Here is a 25,979-nt window from a genome sequence, read left to right on the forward strand (position 1 = left end):
TGACTATAGACTCACTTGGCTTGACCTCTGCTTGGTTTTTAAAATGTGGTATCTTCGTTTGATACTTTTAGATCAGAAACCATTGCGCTACATCTTACTTACCTTACTATTTATTTACTTGTTTGTTAAGGACAGTGTCTGTCTCTATGTCTTCAGTTATAGGAACCTGGCTGGCTTTGAGTTTTCGATTCTGTTTCAGTCTCCTGAGACTACAGGTTTGTGGCCCTGTTTTTTTGGCTTTCAACACCTCACTCTTTGTCTTAAGCTCACTTGTATGTAACAGGTATCTAATAAATATTTACTGAGTTAAGCCCAGAACAGTCAGTCATGTATTTCACATCTTATGATATACATGGCTTACTATATACATGGCTGTGTTATAAGCAGTAGTTTTTCAGAACATGAGAATGCATTTGACTAAAACAAAAGCTAAGGAATCACAGCCTTGTTCATTCATAGCTAAAAAGTCATTTTCAGAAATGCAAATTGTAGGAGTCACAGAAAAATGCCTGTCACTCTGGTGAGGCAGATCAGAGAAGGCTTTGTGAGTGAGGCTGTTTGAGCTGGGGCTGGTAGTGGGAGGGTGAGAACCTAGGGGAGGGAAGCAGGTGGGACAGGAGCAGCAGACACAGAGCAGGGAGGAGAGGACGGCCTGCAGAGCAAGTGCTTTACATGGCCCAGTATAAAAGGCACACAGAGAGAAGAAACGAGGTTAGAAAGATTGGCGGGGACCAGACCTCAGAAAGTCAGGGTCTGTCTAGACATAATTCTCCAGGCGTAAGGAAGTCGGAACTGTAAGAATCCCTAAGGAGGAAGGGGGTGTGATCAGATCTATAAATAATGTTTGGTGGATTGGACTGGAAGGGGGAGCTGCTGTGTCTCAAAATTAACCCTCAGTAGGTGGAGGATGACCAGAAAAAAGGGGGCTGCCTGGTGAGAAGCTTTAGACTTCCTTAGTAACTAATAAATGCAGGCCAGTCATTTAGTTATGTCACCGTGTCACTGTGTTAAGTGACTGGTTGTTTACATATTGTTTAAAGGTGTGCGTGTGTGTGTGTGTGTGTGTGTGTGTGTGTGTAGTTTTACCCAGATCATCAAGAAAACAATCTTTCTCTTTTTAACAAGGAGGCTGCTTAACTTCTAAGTGTTTCCGCAATGCATTATGATAAATTCATAATTGTTATTAACAGTGGCATAATTTATGAACTTCTGTACTATATCAGGTTTTGTCCACTTCCTGAAAAACCTGATATGTTTCATAGGAAGCTCAAACATTTCCATCAGGAGGTGTCACGTCACCATTTATGAACAGAAAATCAGAGACCAGGAGGACACTACGGCTCCTTTAAATTGAACCCCTCGAAGTACAGACTGCCTAATGCCTATAGAGTAAATAGCTTACTCAGTCATCAAGCTACTAACTGGACTTGCAGGAGTTAAAATGCATCTCCAGCTACACCATTCGTGGATACTTACCGAGGTCAATGTATTATAGAAATATCTGTAAATCACTGATTACTCTAGCCCTATTCATAACGGGTAAGTGAGGGAACCACCTCGCCATCCAGGAACCAAGGGCTGGGTCAAAGGAAACACGGCACGTACACACAATGGAATATTTGTGTGCCACGAATGAAGTTATGTCGTTTGCAGGAAACTAGAGATAATCCTGGTGCGCACATTGCGGTAGACTGAACGAGACATTTTCTTCTCCCTTGTTTGTGGTTCCCAGACTTTACACATGTTAAATGTGTATGTGTTTATGGTATGAAAGTAAACATGAACTGTTGGAGGGAAGGAAGGGCCCAACCAGGGTAAGAGTGGGGGAGGGGATGCTCAACACACAATGCATTGAAAGTGCCCTACTACACACAGTTCCACACACAGGTGGACGTAAACAAAACACATGAAATGAGGCCTTCTCACTAGAGCACTTCCATTTCTGACCATGTCCAAGGCTTTGTGCAAAGTCAAATAAGCTAAGAAAGCTTTATAAAACTTGGCTTTAAGGATTATATTTCAAAGCTTTATTTTTTCTTATGTATATGCGTGAGTGTTCTGCTTGCATGTATGTAAGTGCCTCAGAAAAGGGTCCCAGATCCCCTGGACTGGAGCTAGACGGCTGTGCTGGGTACTGAGGTTCTCCCCAAGAACCTCCAGAACGCTCTCAGCCACTGAGCTGTCTCCCAGACCCTTCCAAAAGTATTTTCACAAAGTTTGTACCAAAAAAAAAAAAAATCTTACGAAAAGTTCTAATATTACTTGGCAAAATAGTAATATTAGAATAACGGAAGTGACTGGAGTCTCAGAATTCACAGTGAACAGGAGAAGAAGCACAGTAACCTTTCTAAGCCTCACTCTCTCATCTGTGAAATGGGTGGAATGATAGTGCTATAACATCGGGTTGACATGGGGGAAACTAATGAAAGATGAATTTTAAACGAGTTGTGGTTCTATGGAATCCAAGTCAAATACTTTAAGAGCCAAGAAAGATAAATCAATTAGAAGGCGATGGAGTTCCCAGAAGAAAAAGCTCGCTGTTATACTTTTTCTTCCCACTTTAAAGCATGTTACAGGTATGAAGGGAAGATCTAACTGGATCTAACCACAAGGCTGTACTGAGCAGTTCCTTGCCTTTTGCATCAAAGGGTTAACAAAGGAAGAAGAGTTAAGTGTCTTAATTTTAAAATACATTTAAGTCCTGTATTTTATGAATTCCATTTTAATACCTAGACTAGCCATCTGCAGCAGGGCCCGGGTCCCTGAGACCAGCTGCTGCCACGGTCTGGGTGGTGTTTCTGGATGTCTCTCTCGGGCACACACGGCCCTAACTCATTTTGCTAAACTTGTGGTTTGGAGGCTGCTTGTTGCTGTGGTGAACGTTCTCCTACTGAGTGCACTTCTGGGTGAACCCTGTCCAGTACTTTTGTATTGAAGACTAGGGGTCCAGGTAGTCTTCTTTTCTCTTGCTCAGAAAAATAAACTTGGTTTGTTTGTTTAGGGAAAGGGGACAAATAGAAATCAGGCCCAAAATGACAGTCAGCACTCTTTAAAGTCAACTTGCGGGAAAGGACGTTAGCCAAATCCCTCGTTTTGCAATTGCTATTTTCTTTATTACTCACCAAACTATACAAATACAAGTCCGTTTGATTCCCTCCATGTTTGGGAACCCATGTGCCATGATGTGAAAACACACCACTATCCTACTCAGGAATCCCCTGCTTCTTCAGCTTCCCCTCTCTCACTGGCTGCTACTGTCAGTGACGGTTTCTTTGTAGATGGTTCTCAATTATGTTTGCACATTAGGTGTTTGGGGAGAGAAACACTGTGGTGCCTTTCCACCTTCATGCACCTTGTGTTGCTGTGATAAATACTCAAGAAAGAGTCTGTGAAGGAGCAAAGGTTATTCAGGCTCAGAGTTCTGAGATTTCAATACATGGTCCATTGTCCATGGCTGCCCGTGCTGAGGCAGTAGATCATAAAATGGGAACATGGTAGAGCAACAGCCAACATCCCAGGGTCTTCCAGGGCATGAGCTCTATGACCGAGCTTCCTCCCACTAGACCCCACCTCCCATGACCCAGCTTCCTCCCACTAGACCCCACCTCCCATGACCCAGCTTCCTCCCACTAGATCCCACCTCCCATGACCGAGCTTCCTCCCACTAGATCCCACCTCCCATGACCTAGCTTCCTCCCACTAGACCCCACCTCCCATGACCCAGCTTCCTCCCACTAGACCCCACCTCCCATGACCTAGCTTCCTCCCACTAGATCCCACCTCCCATGACCTAGCTTCCTCCCACTAGACCCCACCTCCCATGACCCAGCTTCCTCCCACTAGATCCCACCTCCCATGACCTAGCTTCCTCCCACTAGATCCCACCTCCCATGACCTAGCTTCCTCCCACTAGATCCCACCTCCCATGACCTAGCTTCCTCCCACTAGACCCCACCTCCCATGACCTAGCTTCCTCCCACTAGATCCCACCTCCCATGACCTAGCTTCCTCCCAACTAGATCCCATCTCCCATGACCTAGCTTCCTCCCACTAGATCCCAATACCCATGACCTAGCTTCCTCCCACTAGATCCCACTGCCCATGACCCAGCTTCCTCCCACTAGATCCCACCTCCCATGACCCAGCTTCCTCCCACTAGATCCCACTGCCCATGACCTAGCTTCCTCCCACTAGATCCCACTGCCCATGACCCAGCTTCCTCCCACTAGACCCCACCTCCCATGACCCAGCTTCCTCCCACTAGATCCCACTGCCCATGACCTAGCTTCCTCCCACTAGATCCCACTGCCCATGACCCAGCTTCCTCCCACTAGACCCCACCTCCCATGACCTAGCTTCCTCCCACTAGATCCCACTGCCCATGACCTAGCTACCTCCCACTAGATCCCACTGCCCATGACCCAGCTTCCTCCCACTAGATCCCACCTCCCATGACTCAGCTTCCTCCCACTAGATCCCACCTCCCATGACCCAGCTTCCTCCCACTAGATCCCACTGCCCATGACCCAGCTTCCTCCCACCTGATCCCACCCCCTAAAGGCTCTACTGTCCCCTTTGGTACCATAAGCTGGAGATGAGTCTTTGGGGGAAGGGATTTCAGATATAAAGCATGTAACTTATTAACCTAGAAGGTCCACAGAACTGGTTAGAACTGGGACCAGGTCAGCACGCCGGTGGCAATGTTTGATAGGACACATAATAAAATGTGTCAAAACTCAAATTTATCTTCAGAGAGATGGAAATCCTGAGAGGTCTTTCAAGCAGGCTAATGAAATAATCAAATTCCATTATTGTAAATATCACTGCCTGCTGTGTGACGATGGAAGATGTGTAGATTCTGAGAAATGACTTCAGAAGCTATGATGAGGTTCTACATGGGAGGTGGTGGTGTAGCCTCTGGCCCAAATGAGCCCACACCATTAGAGACACTTATGCACATTTCATATACCCCATTTAAGACTTCAGGAAAATGTGATAGGTTTTCACAAGACTTCTGTAGCAATTTATATGATGGGCAAGAAGTAATGCTCTACTATTTGGAAAATAAACCTCCAGTCAATATTCAAAGGGATCTATTTCTGAAGAAGCCATTTTCAGTTAAGACTCAGAGATTAACCCATACAAGGCCTGGTGTTTCCACTTACAAAGCTCAAAAGAATGCAAATGCGATGGGCCAGCAACATGCAACTGTCTTGAACGTCACTCCCAGGGGCTGGAGAGACGGCTCAGTGGTTAAGAGCGCGGTCTGCTCTTCCAGGGGACCCAGGTTGAAATCCCAGCACCCACAACTGTCCACAACTCCAGTTTCAGAGACCCTCACAAAGACATATGTGCAGGCAGAACACCACTGCACGTGAAATACAAAACATAAAACAAAAACCACTGAGGCAGCCAGCTTTCACTAGGTCAGCTTTCAGGAGGAACCGACATAATGACCTTCACACGAACAGGCCTCGTATGCCTGCCCCGGCCAATGCAGAAGGGAAGAAGGGGAGCAGTGCTGCTGTACCGATGAGACATTCGGGTTTTAATCAAGAGGTTTTGCGACGACAGCTTGTAATGAGGCAGCTGGTGTTACCACAGAGCCATATGGAGCTATCACAGGGCTGCTGCAAACGGTATCAATTAACGAGTTCATTTTCAAGACTTGCACTTAAGTGACTTTCATCACTGAGACCTGAGGAAAATGAACCCAGAGGTTTACAGGGGAGGGAGATGGGATGGCAGAAAGTGAGTAATAAAAATAGATTCTATTTTTACTCTATAAAAATAACGAATGGAGATACCTGCATTTAAAAATCTATAGTAACAGAACTAGTGAATACAAACAACCTTCTTATATCACTGATTCGCACACAGCCTAAGCCATGCCATTCCTCGGTATGAAAGGGTTTAGATGCACATCTTCAGATTTTAAAGTGGGCAATTGTAGCTCTAGTTGTGCTGGACCCCATGAAGGCACGTTTAAGAACTCCACCGGGTGTTCCACTGGGTGTGACTACTCACTTGGTACGGTGCTTGCTTATTACCCCATACTCAGAAGGTAGAGGCAGGGGGATGAGGAATTCAATGTCATGCTTGGGCTACATAATAACTGAGGCCAGTCCAAACAAAATAAACAACAACAAAACCGAAAGGGGGCGGATAATTTAGTATAACTCAATTTTAAACCTAATTTATTTTTAAAAATTAAAGATGAGATAGAGGATCTTTTTACTTAAGATTCACAAACAACTGAGAGCATATATGAAATTAAGTCTCGAGCAAAGCAAGCAAAGCACGACACTAGGTCCTAACGTGTAGTGGTCTCCTCTGATTAAAATACTCCTTTTGAGAGGGAGACCTGTGAGACAAAGGATGCTAGAATGTATGTTGGGGGGTACAACACACGACAGTTTGTTGTAAGGGTAAGCTCCTTCAGACACACATGTTAAAAGGGATGAAATATGCCATCCTGCAGAGAAGCTCCTTAAACCCAGGAAGTAAATGATTTGGTAAGCTTCAGGAAGTCCCTGAAATTGACCAGAGTTGCTGGGCCCTCTTCCCCTCTAAGCACATATAAGCTATTAGCACTGTTCAGAGACTATCAGAGAAGCTGAGATTTCTGCAAGAAGCAGGTAAGCTAAACTGACCAGAGGAAGTCAAGGCCAGCCAAGGGACCTAAAAAAGGCTGAGACCAAAGGCGTCACCTGGGACAGTATAAAGTGCTGAGTTGCCTGCAGTGTGCAGTGTGTTCCAGGTTCCCTACGTCTTTACTCATGCTGGGGTGGGCTTTGGTGATGCCACTCTTTGAGTGATCTCTGCTCGTTAGTAACCTTCACCCATATTCCTGTGTAACCCCAATAAAACTCACTGATTCACCAAGTTGGACTTTGGTGGTATCCACACATTGGTCTGTTTTTGTTTCCCTGTTTGGGTGAATATACATTTGTCCCCATCTTCCAGGGAACTGCCACAGAAGTGCTCAGGGAACAGGACATTCAAGGCTGGTGCTGACCTGGGAACACTACACAGGCGCTCAGGGAGCAGGGCATTCAAGGCTGATGCGGGGAAGCCCAGACATAGGATGTTATGTGGGTCCTGTCATGATCAAGCTAAAGAAATTTTGTTGTTGCTTACATTTTTTTATGACAAAGACTTCAAATTTTACAAAAATAAGGTGTTTTATGCCAAGGGTAATATTTTCCAATTAGATGTAGCAGACAGGATTCATGGTGGGCCCATCTCGAGCTCTAGATGTTCCTTTGGTCACTGGAGGCAGGTTGAGTGAGTCTCTTGGAATCAGTTTTCTATAAGCCATACTTTATGAGTTAGATCTGCTAACCTTGAAAGTGCCTCAGTGTTTAACATTTTCCTGTCTAGAATCACCTCAAGATTTCTTTCAACTACCAGATACAGAACGTGGTTAGGCTATCAGACCTTTACTGACTTAGATAGCCCACGTTCAAATCCATGTTCCATTCCAACAAGAACAACCCCAGGCTGCCCCACTTCTCTATGCTGTGTTCATTAAGGTGTTACAATGGTGCCTGGCTGTTGGGCTTAGAGAACTTAGTGATATGCCTGGTATGCACTAAGGGTTCCACAAAGGTAGGCTCATATTATTTATCATTTTAGTTATTGAAAAGACAATTTTACTATGAACACTTATAATAAAGAAATCCAACAATTATAGAAGGCAGAATTTATAAAAATATTTTGACAACTTAATGGAGAATGTGAATATAAAATTTAGCACAGTAGCTGATAATGAGTTCAACAATGCAGTGACTTTCTGGGAGGCTGAGGACAACATCACACTCCACAGCAGCGCACATAAGGCTTCAGTGACAAACTATTTCCGAGATGCACAGACCTCCAGAGCCTACTCTTAGCTGTGTGTTTGGGGTTTGGAATCCACATCCAAATTAGTGGTTGTGAATGAGGGGCCAGTGGGCTGGATTTGTGCTAGAGATGTTTTCTGTTGGTCTGCATAGAGGTGTGAATTTTGTCTACATGAATGCCTGTAGCAGGGCATACGTTCTCCATGTGCCACTTCTCTCCCAGCAGCAGCCAACCTCACCTTTCTGAGTTACTTACCCTGTCCTTGCAGGCCGCTTGAGCCTGTGGTTCTTGCTTTCCACATTTCAAGCCAGAAGCACTCAGTACTAAGTTACATGTAACTGTTTGCATATTACATGCAGTTATATGTGAACAATGGTTCTACATACAAACATATGAGACCAGGGAAGCAGATTAGACTACTATCAAATATATCGGATTTTCTTTGTAGAAGATGAAAAGTGCCGTGGGCTCTTCTGGACAGGAAGAGCTAAGGTTCCGGATCTTCATGTTGCAGAGTTGGCAAACTGAGACTCTGGCCCTCTTTACAGTTCAGTGGCTCTTGACCTTCCTAATGCTGCGACCTGTTAACACAGTTCCTCATGCTGTGCTGACCTCCAACCATAACATTATTTTCATTGCTGCTTTTTAACTGTAATTTTGCTACGGTTACAAATCGTAAATATCTGTATATTCCAATGGTCTTAGGCAACCCCTTGAAAGGGTCATTCAACCAAAGGGGTCATGATCCACAGGCTGAGAATGCTGTTAAGGACAAAGTTCTGTAAGTTCACAGCAATGATTACGTATTTTCTATGACAGCTACTGCAATGTTGTGGCACAGTTGCTGAGTTGTGAAGACATCATAAAGCCTAAAGGTTTTCCAATCTGCCTCTTCACAAAATCCTTAACAACCTTGAACCTAGATGTGAGCGGTGGGTACGCTGCAGTGTGGTAGATCCTCTTATGACACGTCTTCCTCATAGTATTTCTGGTTTCGTACGGCCCATCTTAGTTGTTTGGCTCTTTTCTAAACCTTGTAAGTTACTCAACACATGTAATTATAAAAGCACCACACAAAACAGAGCGACAAGGCACATCCGATACATCTGTGAAGTCAGACAATTTACTCACATTGTGCGTCATCTCGAAGTACTTCTGACAGGCCACCTGGTAATGATTCCCCTTTACCAAATCCAAAATCTAAAATGAATGGGGAAGGAAAGGAAGAAAGAAAAGACACAAGTTATGTTTCTTCTAAGCCACTGAGGCCGGCCACAGTTGCTGGCCTTCTCATAATCTCCTTCCCAAAGAGGAAACTCAATGAATAAATCACGCGGCATGCTGCTGCTCCTGCAGCCAGGACAGCACAACGATGCTGAGATTATCCAGGGGTGGTGCAGCTCAGCTTTAGAACACAGACGGCAAGGGAGAGTGAGTAAGCCTCCCGACCTGCCGCCCGTGGCTTTTCATAACATTGCTTTGACAACACGAGGAGAACAGATCCTGGTATTCTGAGTCTGATGTTTACTATCGGCACATCATATTGCAAGATCTTTAAAAAACCAAAAACAAAAATGTGTAGCTATGAATATAGTAATCTGATAATGGAGGCAAGAAGCAACCAGATGCACTCCTGACTTACTTTCCTATCACCTGTGTATACAGACTGCAATAACACTGCTGTGAATCCGTGGGAAAACGGAACTGAAACGCTCTAGACCAGCGGAGAGAGGCATCGGCTTCCCTTCAGTCGCATTGTCTTTTGTGTAATGAGGTTGCGTCTAGTAATAGCTGAGCAGAACATGAGAGTGAGGAGCCTATTCCGAGTGTCTATTAGGAATGCCATCCTGTCTCTTGTAAACACAATTTGCCTTCCAACCCTACTTCACGCAGTCTCGTCAGAATGGCGTAAGTGCCATCCTTATCAGTAGAATGCACTGGTAGTTGAAACCCGTGAAGTTTCATGGTCCTCTGACATGCCCAAATAAATAAAATATATATTTGAGCCATTTAGCAAGCACAGAAAAATGCTGGAATTAAGAGATAAAGTCATGACAGGAAACAGAACTCTAGAGAAAGTTAATTTGTACCCTCTTTCAAAGGGCTAACCTTCCTCCTGCCACAAAAGAAAGGAACACAGCCTGGAAGTCTGGGTACTCCCATCGTGGAATACTGCACGAGAAAATCACAGTTGTAAAAGGGGCATCTCGTACCAGCTAGATTTTGTTAAAGGATTGTTTTCTTCTGATGTTCTTATACCCAAATTTTGTATCACCTTCGATTATCATTCACCTGAAAAATTTGTGTAAATGTCAACCTGTCACAGAACCTAGGATTCTGTCTACCTCTATGACACATTTTTCTTTAATTAGAGAAAAATAAAAAATAAATTAATCAATTAAAAAATGATAATAAATATAAAAATAAAGTCACAAATTGTGTAAGTCATACCAACACTTTGAGCTTACACCCCAACGCTTCTCCACAGCCATTAACGCTGTGGAATGATGACCCTGCAATTAATTACGGATCAACAATAACAGACTAACATATATGAGCTGTCATTTTGAAGACTTCAAATGCAAATTTAAGATTTGATGCCATAAATTACCTGAAGATGAAATTAATCCACAGATAAAGCTGAACAATGTGGTCTATTTATGTCCCTTTCATGTAAAATTAAAACAAGGAACTGGTGCAGTCCACAACTGGCTGGTTCTGACATCAATGGACGATCAAGATATCCCCCTCAGACCAGTCTGACCCAGGTAATCCATGGTTAAGACTCTTAGCGCGACAGCGTAGCTTAAGTCAAGTAGTCAGTTAAAGCTACCCAGCGTGGGTGGTTATTTACGTGTAAAAAGGTGAAAGATAAGACAGAATGAGAGAAATGCACACTTGATCGAAAATTCCAGGGTTTTGTTGTTGTTTGCTTTTAGTTTAGTTCAGGTTATGAGCACCGTTATCGCTACCATCACCCACCCTACAAAACAGACTCTTCTGTAACAAAAATATTTTGGTTTGAAATTGCTCATCCATTTTGAAAGACCCTTCCTAATCACGGCACAGTATATTTGAGATGAACAAAAGATTTGTTTAACTTTCAAGGTCTGATGAAAGCAGAGGCAATATTGGTTTTTTTGTAGTTGATACTATTTGTTTTCTGGCAAGAAAAACTGACAAGTTTAGGATAAAAGAGACGAAGCAGAGGAAGTTTAAAAACAAATGCATGGAGGGAAAGTGAACCAAGCTGAACCCCAAGAGATGGAGTACTCTGAAGCAATAGGGGAGCACTGTCGGATGCTGTTTTCATTTCAGAGGAGAAACACATCCTGTTCAAACAAAGTTGCCTGGGGGTCTCATTAGGGACAGGTCAGTTTTAAGAAGAATTAAGAAATCATGTATAGCTTAGTCTAGTTTTCTATAGAGGACTGTAGAAACAATTTAGATGCTTTCAAAACTAAAGAGAAAATACAATGTCACCTAAGAACGCAGTTAAGAGTCCAGACTCTGATCTATACTGCAGAGATGCAGGCCCAGGCCAGCAGGTGATGCCTCGGGACTGAAGTGAACTGACTCTCTCCAATCCACACTCCTGACTGTAAAGGACAGCCTAGGGACAGAGGGCATTTCTCCGGGCTCTGGGCCTGGCTGGTGGGAAGTACTCAGACTTGAAGCATTTCCTAACAGGCAAGCACTGTCTCTAAGAGGCAGGCACTTCACGGGGAAACACCCAAATAGGATGGGTTCTGATGCTTTACAACAGAGCACTACACGTCACTCAAAACCACCCTTCTCAAACACTTTCCTAAACGCAGTGAAACATTTCTTTTGTAAGAGAATTACTTGAACTCTACAACAAGACACAAGGCACATACGAAGCCTTTCCATTTTCATTTATTAATTGTACAAATGACTTTTACTATGACCCTTGGTATATGCACATAACATCCTCTGGTCATCTTCTGTTCCTTAAGGTCCTACCCTGCTCCTGTCTCCCACTGTCTCCCTCCATGTTCATGCATTACCTGCACTGCTCTTTTATTTAATCCCGATTGTTATCCGTACATGCACATAGCCTTATTTATGTGCACGCACATGGCCTTATCAATACAGTGTTTAGTCCACTTACTGCTGCTTGTATGTATATGCTTTAAGGGATGACACTGGGCATTGGATAATAGGTTAAGGGGCTCATCCCTGGGGAGACTGATTTACCCTCTCTTGGCAGCCATTAAGTGCCTGTATCTCTTCATCTAGTGGTGGTGCTGTGTGTGTGTGTGTGTGTGTGTGTGTGTGTGTGTGTGTGTGTGTGTGTGTGTGTGTGTGTATGGGGTAGGGGCACAGTTATGGCACATACAGCTGTAATGCTAACATCCTGTGTATAGAATTTGACAGGTGATTCCAATGTGATAGCATTTGCCTATGTAGTGCGACATGATTCGGGTTTGTTCTTAATTTGGTTGAATTTTTCTGACATGAACGTCACTATTAAACACTGTGTTAAGACGGTCAGTGAGACGGGCATCGACAAACAGCTGGCAGACTGAGGGACTTCCAGGCAGGAAATACAAAGTTAGAAATAGAAGAGAAAACCAAGATATGCCCCAAATAAGTTTGTGATAAAAAGCACAATTAGAAGTTCAAGAAATCAAAGAGAGGCCTAAGACAGACTCTGAGGACGAGAATTTGGGTCAGAATCAGTGTTCCTAAGAACTGAGACAGACAGATGATACAGTCAGGCACAGTGCTTCTGAACAGTGTTCTCTTTCCAGCATAAAGTCTCAGGAGCACAAAAAGATCACTTCCTATATTGGAGCATCCTGTGTGAGCGCATGCTGTGTGAATGCGTGCTGTGTGAGTTTGTGCTGTGTGAGTGCGTGCTGTGTGAGTGCGTGCTGTGTGAGTGCGTGCTGTATGAGTGCGCGCTGTGTGAGTGCGTGCTGTGTGAGTGCATGCTGTATGAGTGCATTATATGTGAGTGTGCGCTGTGTGAGTGCATGCCCTATTAGTGCACACCGTATTAGTGCACATTGTGCTGCCATAACAGGATGCTCAAAAATGGGTACCCTTGGGCTGGAGAGATGGCTCAGCGGTTAAGAGCACTGACTGCTCTTCTAGAGGTCCTGAGTTCAATTCCCAGCAACTACATGGTGGCTCACAACCATCTGTAATGGGATCCAATGCCCTCTTCTGGTGTGTCTGAAGACAGCTACAGTGTACTCATCATATAGTAAATAAATAAATCTTTAAAAAAAAAATGGGTACCCAATTTACAACAGGTTTATTAGCTCACCATTTTGAAGGCTAATGGCCCAAGTTAGTGTAGTTGTTTCAGTTTGGCATGTAATGAGGATGAAATGGAAGAAAGTTATCATATGGCAAGAAAGGAAGCCCCAAAAGACTCAAAAAGTCAGAGCAGCCCAATCTCACGGGACTGTCAGTCCTTCCTAGCGGGTGCCTAATTACCTTTACGAACTATCTTCACTAGGCCAGACTCCTCACGTGCTCGCCACGGTGAGCCTAAGCTTGTGCAAACACTGAAACTACATGCAGACCATGTACTTCCGAGGGTGGCAGGCAGAGATGGGCGTACAGTATGGATTGGAAACAGAGCAGGTCAAGGGGACACAGTGCATGCAAGAGTGGGAGCTCATGTAAGGAGGATATAAAGGAGTAGGCAGTGAGAGGAGGGAGTCGAATGGGGGAGTGGAATAGAAAGCCAGAGAAATGAGGGAAGTACCCTGAAGTCTGCAGCCTGGTCCTCCAGTGGCTACTGTAGCACAGAGGGTCCTTCAACAGCCGTGGCAAATCTCTCTAGTGTTACTGTGCCACTCAGGAAGACCCTAGAAAACTCGACCTCCTCTTGCAGACAGCACTAATTCCAAAGAGCAGTTCCCTGAAAGCCGGAAGGAAACAAGCCACAGGCACTCTTACGCCTGCCCAACAAGTTTTCTAATTATGTTCTAGAAAAATATAACCAGGCTGAACAATCACACCAATCTTGGAAACAAAATTCCCAGAGAAAACATTTCCATGGAGATCTAAGAATGTTGCTCAAATGGTGGTAAGACTTTTGGTTTTCCACGCAGGTGTTTACGGAGTAAAACTTCGATGCCACAGCGTTGCTGCTGCGGGCTGGCTCTCAGTGACACAGGATGGTGTTTATGTCATATATATGCCCTGGTTTCCCCCTCAGCTTTCATTTATCCTCTGCTAGGCAAATAAAATCCACCAAGAATTCTAAACTTTAAATAATGAAATAATTCAGCTTTTCATCTTAACAAAAAAAGCCCATCAGTTTGTATTTGCTGTATTAGCAAAGGAAATTAACTCTACTGTAGCCTCGGGACAAGATACTGGGTATTTCCCTAAGAGAATTGTTCTTCACATCTCTCTTTTAGCATCATTCTTTCTTATTTACATTTCTTTCTTTATAATATATTTTGATCAGGTTTGCCCTTCCTCTAGCTCCTCCAGGTCTTCTCCCTACCCACATAACTTGTGCTTCTCATCTCGCTTCCTCTGTCCCTATCCCTTCCCCCAAACAAAACACTGAACACACAAAAACCAATCAAACAACAAATTAATAAAGACAAATACTCATCCGCCCACCCTCCAAGCCCCACAAAGTTAGCTTTGTGTTGTCTGAGTACTCCAGAGTGTGAGGACGGTCCTGGAGTGTGGCTGATTTACCCAGAGACTCAATGGGAGAAAATGCATCTTCCCTGTCCCAGCAAGCATCAGTTACAAATGGCTTCTCTGTTAGGGTGGGACTTTGTGTTCACCTACTGTCTCAGTGCTAGGATTTCTCTGGTTTAGAACCCGCTGCTACAGTCTGTGTAGCCCAGGCTAGCTTCAAGCTCATGGCCCTTCTGCTTCAGCCTGGTAGTAAAGCGGCATATACCCAAGATGTCTCTGATGACAGATGAAGTGACCGTCTTTCTGATTTGAATGACTATGATCCCTGACTGAGCTGTGCCAGCTGATCCAACATAGGATGTCACCAACACGGGTGGGAAACCACACAGACGAGAGAAATGACCATAGATACCAGTGCACGGAACACGTTCCAAGCCTAACTGAGCGCAGGTGCAGCTTCCTCCCACCATTTACTCCGGTGCTGGCCAGTGACGCTCAGGGACTGCTTGGCAGCAGAGAGCTGCCACCTGCCCACCTTGGCCCCGGTGACTGGCACACTGCATACGCACAGGCACATACGCTGCACCCAGCAATTAGACGTGCAGCTCCCTTGTGTGACTCAAGGTCATCGTGTGTCTCACTGTAGAAGCAACAACAGCCTTGCTTCTCCTGAAAAGCTCAACCTTTCAAGACTGGGACCGCACAGACTTCCCACTCCCCTTCTACCCTTCCTTATTTTGAAAGGAAAGCTTGGCAGAGAGAGGTACGGAGTGTGGAAGTCACCTGCACATACTGCTCTGCTTCTGTTCCTCACACACCAGCCATGCCACCTCTGCTATGACCTTCACCAGAACAAGGCCACGTTTCTGTCTCTTGAAAACACACTTTCAGTTGCTTAGTAACGTTGCATGTTACGGTCTCATTTGTTACAGTTTGGAGTCGATTTTACTTTGAGGTGTCTTTACGACTTCCCTTTTGCTCTCCACTGCTCGGCCCCCATCATTTTCTCTGACAATCAGGCTTCTTGATTTTCCCTTACGACAGACCCACACTGTCACCAGAGTTACTCCTAAAAGCCAGCCCCTCTCCTGTATTCCAGCACTCACCATGACATTAGCTCCATAGGGGAGGTCTCAGTAGTGTCACCTCTCACGATATTGCTCGTGTCTTCAACAGCAACTGGGATAGCGTCACCTCCACGTTACTATTAAGAGTTTGGAAGTGAGTGTGTGGGGAAAGGGCGTATGCTTCACACTGTCTACGTGGCCGTCAGAGGACAGCTGACTGTGGAGCTGGGTCTCTCCTTCCACATTTCATATGGATTCTGGAACGAAGTTCAGGTCACCACGCACGTGTGACAAGTATCTCTGCCTGCTGAGCCACTGTGACAGCCAAATGGCTGTTCGTCAGCACTGGGTGAATGTGGTTTTGTCTCTGTCTTCATTTCCTGCCACAGGGGAAAGTCCAGCTCAGTGGTCACACCTGATTTGAACACCACCCTCCACGTGACAGGCTCCCTTCGGCTCTCTTTGGGATCTCTGACGCCTCCATTCACTGATTTTTATCAGAGAATTTCTCATTCTTTATTACAGCAAAACAGGTACCAAAAAATTCTTACAAAGCCATTTAAACTGTTGTCTCAAGAACTGAATTTCTCAGTGCACTGATGTCAGTGTGCTGTGTTTCGGAAACATCAACAACTTAATGAGCTAGGAGCTGGAGGAAGGACGACTGAGGACACGGGTGACCTGCCTGCTTAGAGGTAAGGCAGGTGCGAATGTGACCCGCAGCCCCAGCACGGCCCCACCAATTACTGCTCTGCTTTGGACGCTTTCCCGTTTGTCCTGAGGAAAGAGATGGCAGTTCAGAACTGTTACCCACGAGCATTACAGGCACGCGAAAGACACTGACACGGATTTCATGGTTATTTTTAAAGATCTTATTAAAAGATGAATTGTATCTAATGGATATGCTCATATAATAGAAAGAGAGGCCACACTTAAAGCCGGCCACTTAAGAGCTTTCCAAGGATGAAGGGGTTAAAAGGTGCATATGCATTATATGCATGCATATATGTATTACGTGTGACATACAAACACCAGACAGACAGACAGACAGGATTATCTAACAGGAACGGCATTGTAAAACTGATGGTAAACATCACAGGTCTAAAATGGGTGAGAGCTGAGAAGATTAAGAGTTTCAAGTATTTGCCTTAGGAATACAGTTAGTTAATTTTCTATTAAAGCCTGTTTCTCCAAAACGGATGGGGCTTTTGACAGAATACTCTGTAAACAGAATACTCTCTAAAAAACGGTCACAAGAACAACTAAGAAAAGCAGCTTTATGGCTACAGTAGACTTGGATTTATGTTACAGTACCAAACACCACTCTATCTGTACCTATCTGAATCAGTATCTATAAATACTATTGTATCAAAGTTCCTGACAGAAAGTATCCACAGAATAGTTAAAATATATAACTATTTTAAAAAGAAGTCACATGCTTTCATCAACAAAGGCAAATGTTATTCAACTTCACGTGTGACTTTTCCTTGAACTATTTATCTTGAATAATGTTTTTAAAAATTAAATAACATCTGTTGCCTCTAGAAAGAAAAATGTATTTTTAAAATCAAATTAAATATTTGATGATTTTGTCACAAAACCAAAAAAACGTAATCCCGGGTATCATGTCTCTCCTCTACCGCAGCTCTGAGACTGCCTGATGAAATCGACAAATGAAACCCGCACTTAGACTCCGACTGAGGAGTGCCCAGTGCTGCTGTCCAGTCAAGTGGCACCCGCACCACAGCAGACACTGCCCTCGGTGATGGAGACTGGACGCCATCACCCACTGCTGGGAGCTCCTTATCTGACAACGTAGCAATGGTGTTCCTTCCACAGTTCCGATTTATACGCCCATAAACAAGGAGCCGTGAGATTTTACTGGGGCACTTCTCAACTCTGCCATGAAACCCTGCCACAGTTATTTTGAAGCCTTTTAAACTGTCCATTTAAAAGGACTTCTTCATTAAAAGTCAATTATCAGCTTAGAATTAACAGGGTCAGTAACTGCCTGAAAGTTTTTAGACTGTGAAAAACAGGTTCACTAGCCTCCCCTAAAACACAAAGAACACATTGTTCCACACTCGATGGCTTTGACGTCACTCCTTAAATTTCTTGGATGCACTAATCAGATCCACTTTAGAGATAATTAATGGTTATGCTAAATCAAAATTCCAAAACAAATATTGCTTCTCTATTGAAAAACACTACAATGAAAAAGAAATTAAAGACAATCATAAATAGTATGACTTCTACCAACGAACATGCAAATGAGTTTATTTGTAAATCTGTCAGTTGTAGAAAGTCAAACACAAGTGTGTGCAGAAACAAATACTAAGTAAGGTACAATGTCGCTCTGATAATGAAAAGTCTGGAGTGCTCAAAGCTCAGAGATCACCATGGAGACCAGGGCTCTCCAACATGGTATAGCTCAAGGCATGGCTGGGATTTTACATTTTCTACAGCCACACGTAAAAACTCAAATGAAATGGACAAAATTATGCCACAAATATGCCACAAATAGTATCATTTCTAGCAGCAATTAACCTAAAATATGACTAAGCTACTTTACAATGCTTTTCTATACAAATGTTTAGGAAGCGTGTTCAACACCCATAGTCAATGGTACACAAGAGCTGACTCCAACGGCTTGAGAGCAAGCTCTGCCCAGTTCCACATAGCACCATAACACTGTTGGCTCAGTGAGTGACAGTCACACCAGAGAAATGAGTAAATACACCCAAGCCTTTCAAGAGCTGCTTTATTGACACACTGCCTTTTGAGATACCCCGAATTGGAGAAATCAATTCAACAGCTAGTTTGCCCACCCCAATAAGTCATAAATACTACAATTGAAGTACACAGAGTACCACCTGCCATACCAGGCTATAAACACAGGTCCTCCCTGTGGTGGCTGTTCTTGGTTGTCAACTTGACTACATCTACAATTAACTAAAACCCTATGAGGAGTTTTTGCTTAATTTGAAATAGGAAGATTTTCTAATCCAGTTCTTTGAGATAGGAAGACATACCTACACACCTTTTTTTTTTTTTTAACTTACTTTAAGAACTGCTCACTGCTCCCCTTCCAACACTCCCTCCCACAGTTCTTCTCTCCCCACCATGGCATAGCAAGTCTCTTTGAGGCTGGGTGCATCCCTTCTACTGAGACCAGACAAGACAAGGCAGTCAGCCACCTGGAAGAACATGTCCCATGTACAGGCAACAGCTTTTGGGATAGCCCCTGCTACAGTTGTTCTGAACCCATATGAACACCAAGCTGCACATCTGCTACATATGTGCAGGAAGGCCTGGGTTAACTGACTCTGTTGGTCTTCCTGTGGAGTTCCTATCCCCTTAGGTGCTGCAGTCCTTCCCCCAGTTCTTCCATAAGGGTCCCCAAGCTTTATCCAGTGTTTGGCTGTGGGTGTCAGCATCTGTCTGAGTCAGCTGTTCAGTGGATGCTCTCAGAGGACAGCCATGCTAGACTACTGAGAAGACACACCTTTAATCCAGATCTTCTGAGCTGGGAAGCCCACCACTAATCTGGCCTTCTGCTCGAAGTCTACATAAGGCAGAAGGAGGCTCGTGTTCTGGGCCTGCTTGCTCTCACGTAGCTAGCAAGTCCATTACTTTACTGGCCTAGTCCTTCAGGATTCCAGTCTCTACTGAAAACCAGCTGAGACATCTAGTCTCATGGACAGAAAAACTACTGAATTCTTAGAACTTCTGTTCATAGCCAGCCACTGTTGGATTAGCTATACCATAGCCTGTAAGTTGATTGTAATAAATCTCCCTCCTATATATAGAGAGATTCATTCTGTAAGTTCTGTTACTTTACAGAGCCCTGAGTAATATATTCCCTCTGCTCCTATTTCTGTTCTGACTTTATTAGTCCTACTCCCTCTTAGTTTGACAGCAGTAGCCAGGATCCTGTCCTGGCTTTCCCCAGCCTCAGAAGAGCTGACTTCAGCATCAGGCACCACCTGAAGCTTACTACATTATCAGGGATTGTCATATCCAGGACTCCTCGCTTTCTAATAGTCTTTCAAATCTTACAATTATACCTGGAAACTGTTGTCCTAGCTTCTCTAATTAGTTATAAAACCACTTTCTTTCTGCCGTTCTAATTTCCTTACACCGAAAACTCAACTCCTAAACTAACAAGTTCTTCTGAGATGCCCATATTTGCTTATGTACTGTGTCAGGAGACAACACAGGAAAAGCTAAAAACTAGCAGGTGATCTTCCTGAGATGGGTCACCTTGGATTAAAATCTACAGCGAATTTCGCCCAGTAGGCAAGGCCCAGGAAAAATTCATTTTAGGAAAGATTCCTGCTATTAATATGCTTTTGCTGTCATTATTAAACATATATAACAATCACTAGATATTAGTCCACCCTTTTGAACTGATCTCTGCTGAACAAGGAAGATATATTATCTTGTAGTGATGCTATATAGTCCTTAATGATGATGCTATAAGAACTCCTAAAATTATATTAGTAATTACTAATCTCTTTTATAAGGGACTGCTATTAGGTTCTCTCTGAGTCCCCACGTATCATGAATTAACTGCTTCTGAGGTAGCAGGCATCTACTACTCAGAGCACATGCCAAGAGACTGTAGAACCATTAACCAAAGGTCATAAAAAGGGAACTAACAATTTACTATATGTGCAAGGACAGAAGATAAAATACTGACTGGGTTTATCTATACAAACCTTCACTAACACCATGGTCACAAAATTATGGTCTTTAACTCTCCGTGAACACGTTGAGCTTGGACAGATGGCGAATGTTTAAAAAGATAATTACTCCTGATGGATATGCTGTGTAACTTCTGTGTAAACTTCTTATTCAATTTATGATTTGAATTTGTGTGTAAACCTGTGATGAACGTTTTACCCTGTAGTCATGTGTCCTGAAAGATGCATAAGTGCTGAGGACAAGAGAGGAGAGCATTCTCCTTATCCCTTTTTCCCTTAGCACCTTATTCCCTTTCCTCCTTACACATGCCCTTATCCCCTTTTTCCTTAGAGAGCTTCCATAGGAAACATTTTACAACTTAGAAATAAAATGCTAACATCGCTTTTCAGTGTTTTTTATTCCTGTGACTTCAACTAGCAGCCTGGAAGTTAGAGCCTCACAGTTCCTGTGGAGATAGAACAAAGCTACTCTACTAAACCTCCAACTGTTTTGTGACGAGGTACTAAACAGTTTCTCACCTCAGAGGAACTCAGAAGGCAGGTCAGCTACTGCAACAAGTACAACAAGAAAGAACAGCTGGGGCTCCCCCACCCCTTAATGGTTCTGTCATCATCACTAGCTTGAATGCCAATCTTTTATTCATGAAATCTTGTTTCTGATCCCTGACTCCTTGATCAGCTCTTTCAGAAAGTCCTTCCTAGACTCCAGACTTCCTGTAGACTTTCTCCTTGCCTACAATAAGTACCTCAGAACTGAACAAGCAAGCTGAATTAACCAGGCTCAATCTAAACTTAGGACAGTAGTACAGTCCTAACTAATTTTTTTTCAAATAAAAAAATAACTGTCTAAGAATGGACCATGACTTTGATGTCCCAGCCTTTTCTAGGACCAGGAAGGAGAGGCTCCTTCAGCTCTCGCAGAATCCAAAGCAAGTCCGGGCTGCATGGTCCTAACAGCATCAAAGTACTTTTTAAAAGACAGACTTACTAAAAGATGTAACTTCTTAATTATTTTGTTTATAGTTTATGCAATTTACTTTGTAAATTCTTAACAAAACAAAGTATTTTTAAAACAATCAGCTGCCATCAGACATTAAACCAAGCACCACTAATGCCTACAAGAACACCCATGCACTGCACAGCGTCTTATCATTTCCTCGGAAACAACCTTCCAGAATGGAAGACTGTCATGGATTTTCAGCATCATCAATAAACCTCAAGACATTAAACACTTATGCTCTTAAATGAGGCCTTCAACAGATAGAGGAAAACAAGTTATAGGGCGAGATTGCTGTGCTCCTTTCTCCCTGGAGAAACAAAACTGTAGCATAGCAGACGGAAGATTTCCAAGGAATGGGAACCCAGCTCAGCTCGCCCATCTGGCGTGAGTCCTGATGCAGTGCACAGCATCACTCCTGTAAGCAAGCCTGATAGGATAGAGCAGGAGCTGCCGAGTCACTGAGGTTCCCGAGGAGAAATGGACCTACCTGGCTGATCCCCGAGGCAGGGATCTTGTAGGTCTGCATCTTCTGCTTCAGCAGCTCTGCATCACTGTGACGGAATGGGCACCCTGGCAACAAAACACAAGCCAGCAGAACAACAGGGTTATTTACCAGGATTCAGCACAGTGCCACGCTCGAGTGGCTGCCGAAGGGCCCTTAACTGTCTAACAGCTTATTAATAAAGAGTCAATTGCCTGTAGGTGCAAACGCTTTCCTCTCTCTAAACAAGGATTTAGCTGCTGTGTTGTCAGGATGCTACAGGCTCAAGAGTTACATAAAACAGTGAGGCACTCTCAGGATCACAGGGCCGTTCACTAGGAAGAGGGAAACAGTTTTATCTTGCAGCTCTCTTACCAGAACAGAAAATCACCAAGTAGCCATAATAGTTTACCTAAAATTTACATACTCTCATATTATAGCCTGAAAATTTTGCATAAAGATGTGGGGGGGGAGAGTTATAGATATTAGAAATAAAATATCCAAACTTAGAGGAACATAAATATATCATCATAAATTCAGACATATATTCTACACCTATCTTGTAAAGTCCAGAACACACATAAGCTATGAAGAATCAGAGCAGTGAAAAACACAGACAATCAGGATCTGTTGGAGAGAAACACTACACATCCTGTATTTTCATCATCACTGTATCTCATGAGCAAATTAAAGAATGGACGACTGGAAATTTACACAAGGCAAAACAGAGACTGTTTAAACACAGAGTAATACATGGCCAAGCCAACTGGGAGTTATGGCACATTTATATGAAATTAGTGGAAATCAGGGGATTAAAATGTAAAGGAAAAGGGCCAGGAAGCCAAAAAATTCATTTATCAAACAGCTTAAGTATAAATAAAGCCTCCTATAGACCTCGAAAACTATGAAAACTGCAAAATGTATAGCACATCCTTTATTCAGACTTAGAGAAATACAAGGAACCATTCTGAGAAAACACATGACATAGTAAAGACTCTGGCATTCCTGGTAGGTCAACCATGTGTCCGTGGGTGGCTCCACACAAGGCTGACTGGACGGGCTGTACAAATGGAACATGGTTGAGTATTTAAAATAAAACCAGAAAGATGAAGTAGTGAGGTGAGGAGGGGTGGGTCTGGGAGGAGATGGGGGGAGGGCTGGAGATGAATGTGATCAAAGAGTGTGAATACATATACGAAATTCTCAAAGAATACAAATATCATATTGCATTTTTAAAAAGAACCTAGCTTTGTAGCATCTAGGTTTAAAATACCAACTGACCACAGACACGGACAGATGTTCTCTTAGCTTCATGGTCTCCTTTTGGGTAATAAAAAAATCACCTCACAAATTTCCTATGAAAACAAACTCCTACATGTTCCTGACGCACACTAAAGAGAGTTAGCAAGGAAAACATGCAAGCTATCGGCTTTATTCTTCAAAGATACAGCAATAAAAATAGGAGAAAACCTCAAGGAGAAAGAACTGATGATATGTTTGTAATTATTGGTTATTTCCAGAAGAATTAAGGTGCATAAAGAGAGAGAGAGAGAGAGAGAGAGAGAGAGAGAGAGGGAAGGAGGGAGAGAGAGAGAGAGAGAGAGAGAGGGAAGGAGGGAGAGAGAGAGAGAGAGAGAGAGAGAGAGAGAGAGAGAGAGAGACTGAATGGAACCATCCAAATTATACTAGACATAGTGAACAAACCTGCACAAGAGGCCTGAAGAACAAAGCCAGGACAAAACTGCAGAAAACTTGAAGAAGGTTCTTTTCCTGATAGGCTGACTCAGAAGAACTCAGAGGAAGGAAGCCAGTACTTGGCCAAGCTGGTGTCATTTTAGCAGATGGCATAAACACATTCTCTGTTCCTACTCTTAACTTCAGAGAGAATGGTCTTCAGGTTGAACAAACAAGACAATAAAAGATGGGTGAATGTACCCATACTAACATTAGTGTTAAAAGCCCAGAGTGATAAGTTGTCAGAGACGACAGGCCGGAATAAGTTAGACCTACACAGAGTCATAATTGCTTGATCAACTATTCTAGGCAGTATCGGGTGATCAAGTCAAATCAATATAGGTGACTGATAATTTTATAAATAAGAAAACAAAAAAGGACACATGTCCAGCTTCTGGTTGAACAGATAATGAGGTCAGATGTCTCTTCTCCATCCTTAATAAGACAAAAATACCCTATTTCATCTGAAAAAAAAAATATCCAACAACAAAGAAATAGGGTCTCAGGGCATATCTGAGAAGCCTGTAAATGCAGAGATTCCCAACTGATTAAAGAAAAAAACATCACAGCCAGTGCCACTGGGCAGAGCCCACTGAGAGTGACTAAAGTCTCAACATAAACACAGCTCCGAATGGCTCAATAGGACGTTAGGATAGCTTTACTACTTCTCTGAGTCTTACATCCAGAAAGTCTACCATCACCTCACAGTGCTTATCACATAAATAAGTAAACCAGGCTTGTATAAAGGGAAGGGGAAGGTAGTTACACTAGAACACTTTCCCAGAAGAAACTGCCTGAACAGAGCCCTTGCCCCATCTATTGCCACCTGACATCCTTGGGGTGGAGAGGTACCCAGCCAGCCTCTCTCATTCAAGGAGAGAACGCCTGCAAAGCTCTGGAGGGGCTCAGTGTGAAGATGCCCAGGGGGCAGGGATGCTGGGATGAAGAGACCAGGCTTAGAACACTGTGATTCATGTGCTAGAGAAAGACAGCACACAAGAACAGATGGTAGAGTCCGCACAGACACAAATCCCAAGCAGGTTTAAGATTACAGATTAAAAACACTATAGAAATTCGGAATTGGTTCCCTGCCTGCTGCCTCTGAGATGCACCTCTTACTGTGTACATACTGTGACACCCGGGATGGACAACAACTGTCAGGAAAACAGAGATGGAAAACAAGCTGACCCAGCTATTCTGTTGTCTGAAAAAGTAGACATCAAGGCCGGAAGTGATCAGAAGAGATAAATGAGGTCATTGTATATTAACAAAAGGAACAACTCATAGAAAAGATACAATTGTAAATATATGTGCACCAAATGTTAAGGCTCCCAATTTCTTAAAAAGAAACATTGACAAACATAAAAGGTCATATAGGCTAAAATAAAATAATTCTGATGTCCCCACTGTCATCTCTAAATAGATCACCTAACCCAAAAACCAACAATGAAGTTCCAGATTAAACTGCATTATACTCAAATGCACATAACATATCTACAAAGTATTCCATCCAGAAGAAACAGAACAAACATTCCAAGCCGCAGTCATGGACCCTACTCGAAAACAGACTACATCCCGTGCCACATATATTTATAGCAACTTGATTCATATATACAGAATGGAAGCAGTCAAGATGTTCTTTAATAGGTGAAAAAATTAACCCGCGATATATCCAGGTTATATTGTAATATTGTAATATTATTCACTGAGAGAGAGAGAGAGAGAGAGAGAGAGAGAGAGATCTCCTAAAAATATTGCCCAATTTTTAACAGCTTAAAGGTTTGTTCTTTTAATGGTGGTTTCATTTAAGACTGTAAAACAAAACAAAATACTGACACCTGGTTACAGCAAGCTTTGGCAATCTGAAAGGTTACTAATATAAACTATTAATCATTCTCTGACATACCAGACAAAATGGGAAGCTTCTAAAGATGTGCTGGTTGAATTATTTTAGAAAATATGTTGTTGAACAAAAAAAAAAAAAAGTGTAAGTACAGCTCAGGCAAACTGACCCTGGGACTTGTTAAACTGCTTACTTAATCTCTGTCAATCAGATGACAGTAGTAAGACCAACAAGGCCTTTTGAACATCAACAAAATGTGCTATTCTGAAACCAGGGCTTCCCAACCTCACACAACTTTAAAACACCTCTATCCCAAGTTCCTTGCAGAACACAGAGGATGAAAGGTAACTGAAACCTACTCCAGCAGCAGCCAATCACACAGCAACATGAGTGGTCCTTCACTCATGCAAAGGGCCACTCCCCAGCACCCAGCACAGGCGCTTACCATGGAAATCCCCCTGGCTTGGTGGGTTGGTCAGGATAATCTTCATGCAACTGAATGGCGTATAGTCTGTCCTCTTGCCTTCCTTTCCAAAGCTATGTCGGATATTGTAAGAGTAACCTTTATCAAACTGAGAACAGAGAGAGAAAGAGAGACCATATTAGTTGATACAGTAGTAGAGGCATTACCAATACCTGCTAGGATCAAAGAAAGAAGTGA

The 25,979-nt window shown here is 43.2% G+C and overlaps 1 protein-coding gene across 12 annotated transcripts in view; it reads right to left on the reverse strand.

The window, feature by feature from the left end:
• Prim2 (DNA primase subunit 2) overlaps positions 1-25,979 on the reverse strand; it is a 212,133-nt gene that overhangs the window by 1,916 nt on the left and 184,238 nt on the right. For 11 of the 12 annotated variants that reach the window (XM_017596335.3, XM_006244691.4, XM_039083201.2 and 8 more), the window contains 3 exons: positions 25,764-25,890; positions 21,748-21,830; positions 8,977-9,045 (listed from right to left, as the gene is read on the reverse strand). In XM_017596335.3, the coding sequence (XP_017451824.1) occupies positions 8,977-9,045; positions 21,748-21,830; positions 25,764-25,890 (279 nt within the window). The remainder of the gene's footprint in view (positions 1-8,976; positions 9,046-21,747; positions 21,831-25,763; positions 25,891-25,979) is intronic. The other variant, NM_001024762.1, reaches the window with a different exon arrangement.

Source organism: Rattus norvegicus, chromosome 9, assembly GCF_036323735.1.
Source record: "Rattus norvegicus strain BN/NHsdMcwi chromosome 9, GRCr8, whole genome shotgun sequence".
NCBI classification, from domain to species: domain Eukaryota; kingdom Metazoa; phylum Chordata; class Mammalia; order Rodentia; family Muridae; genus Rattus; species Rattus norvegicus.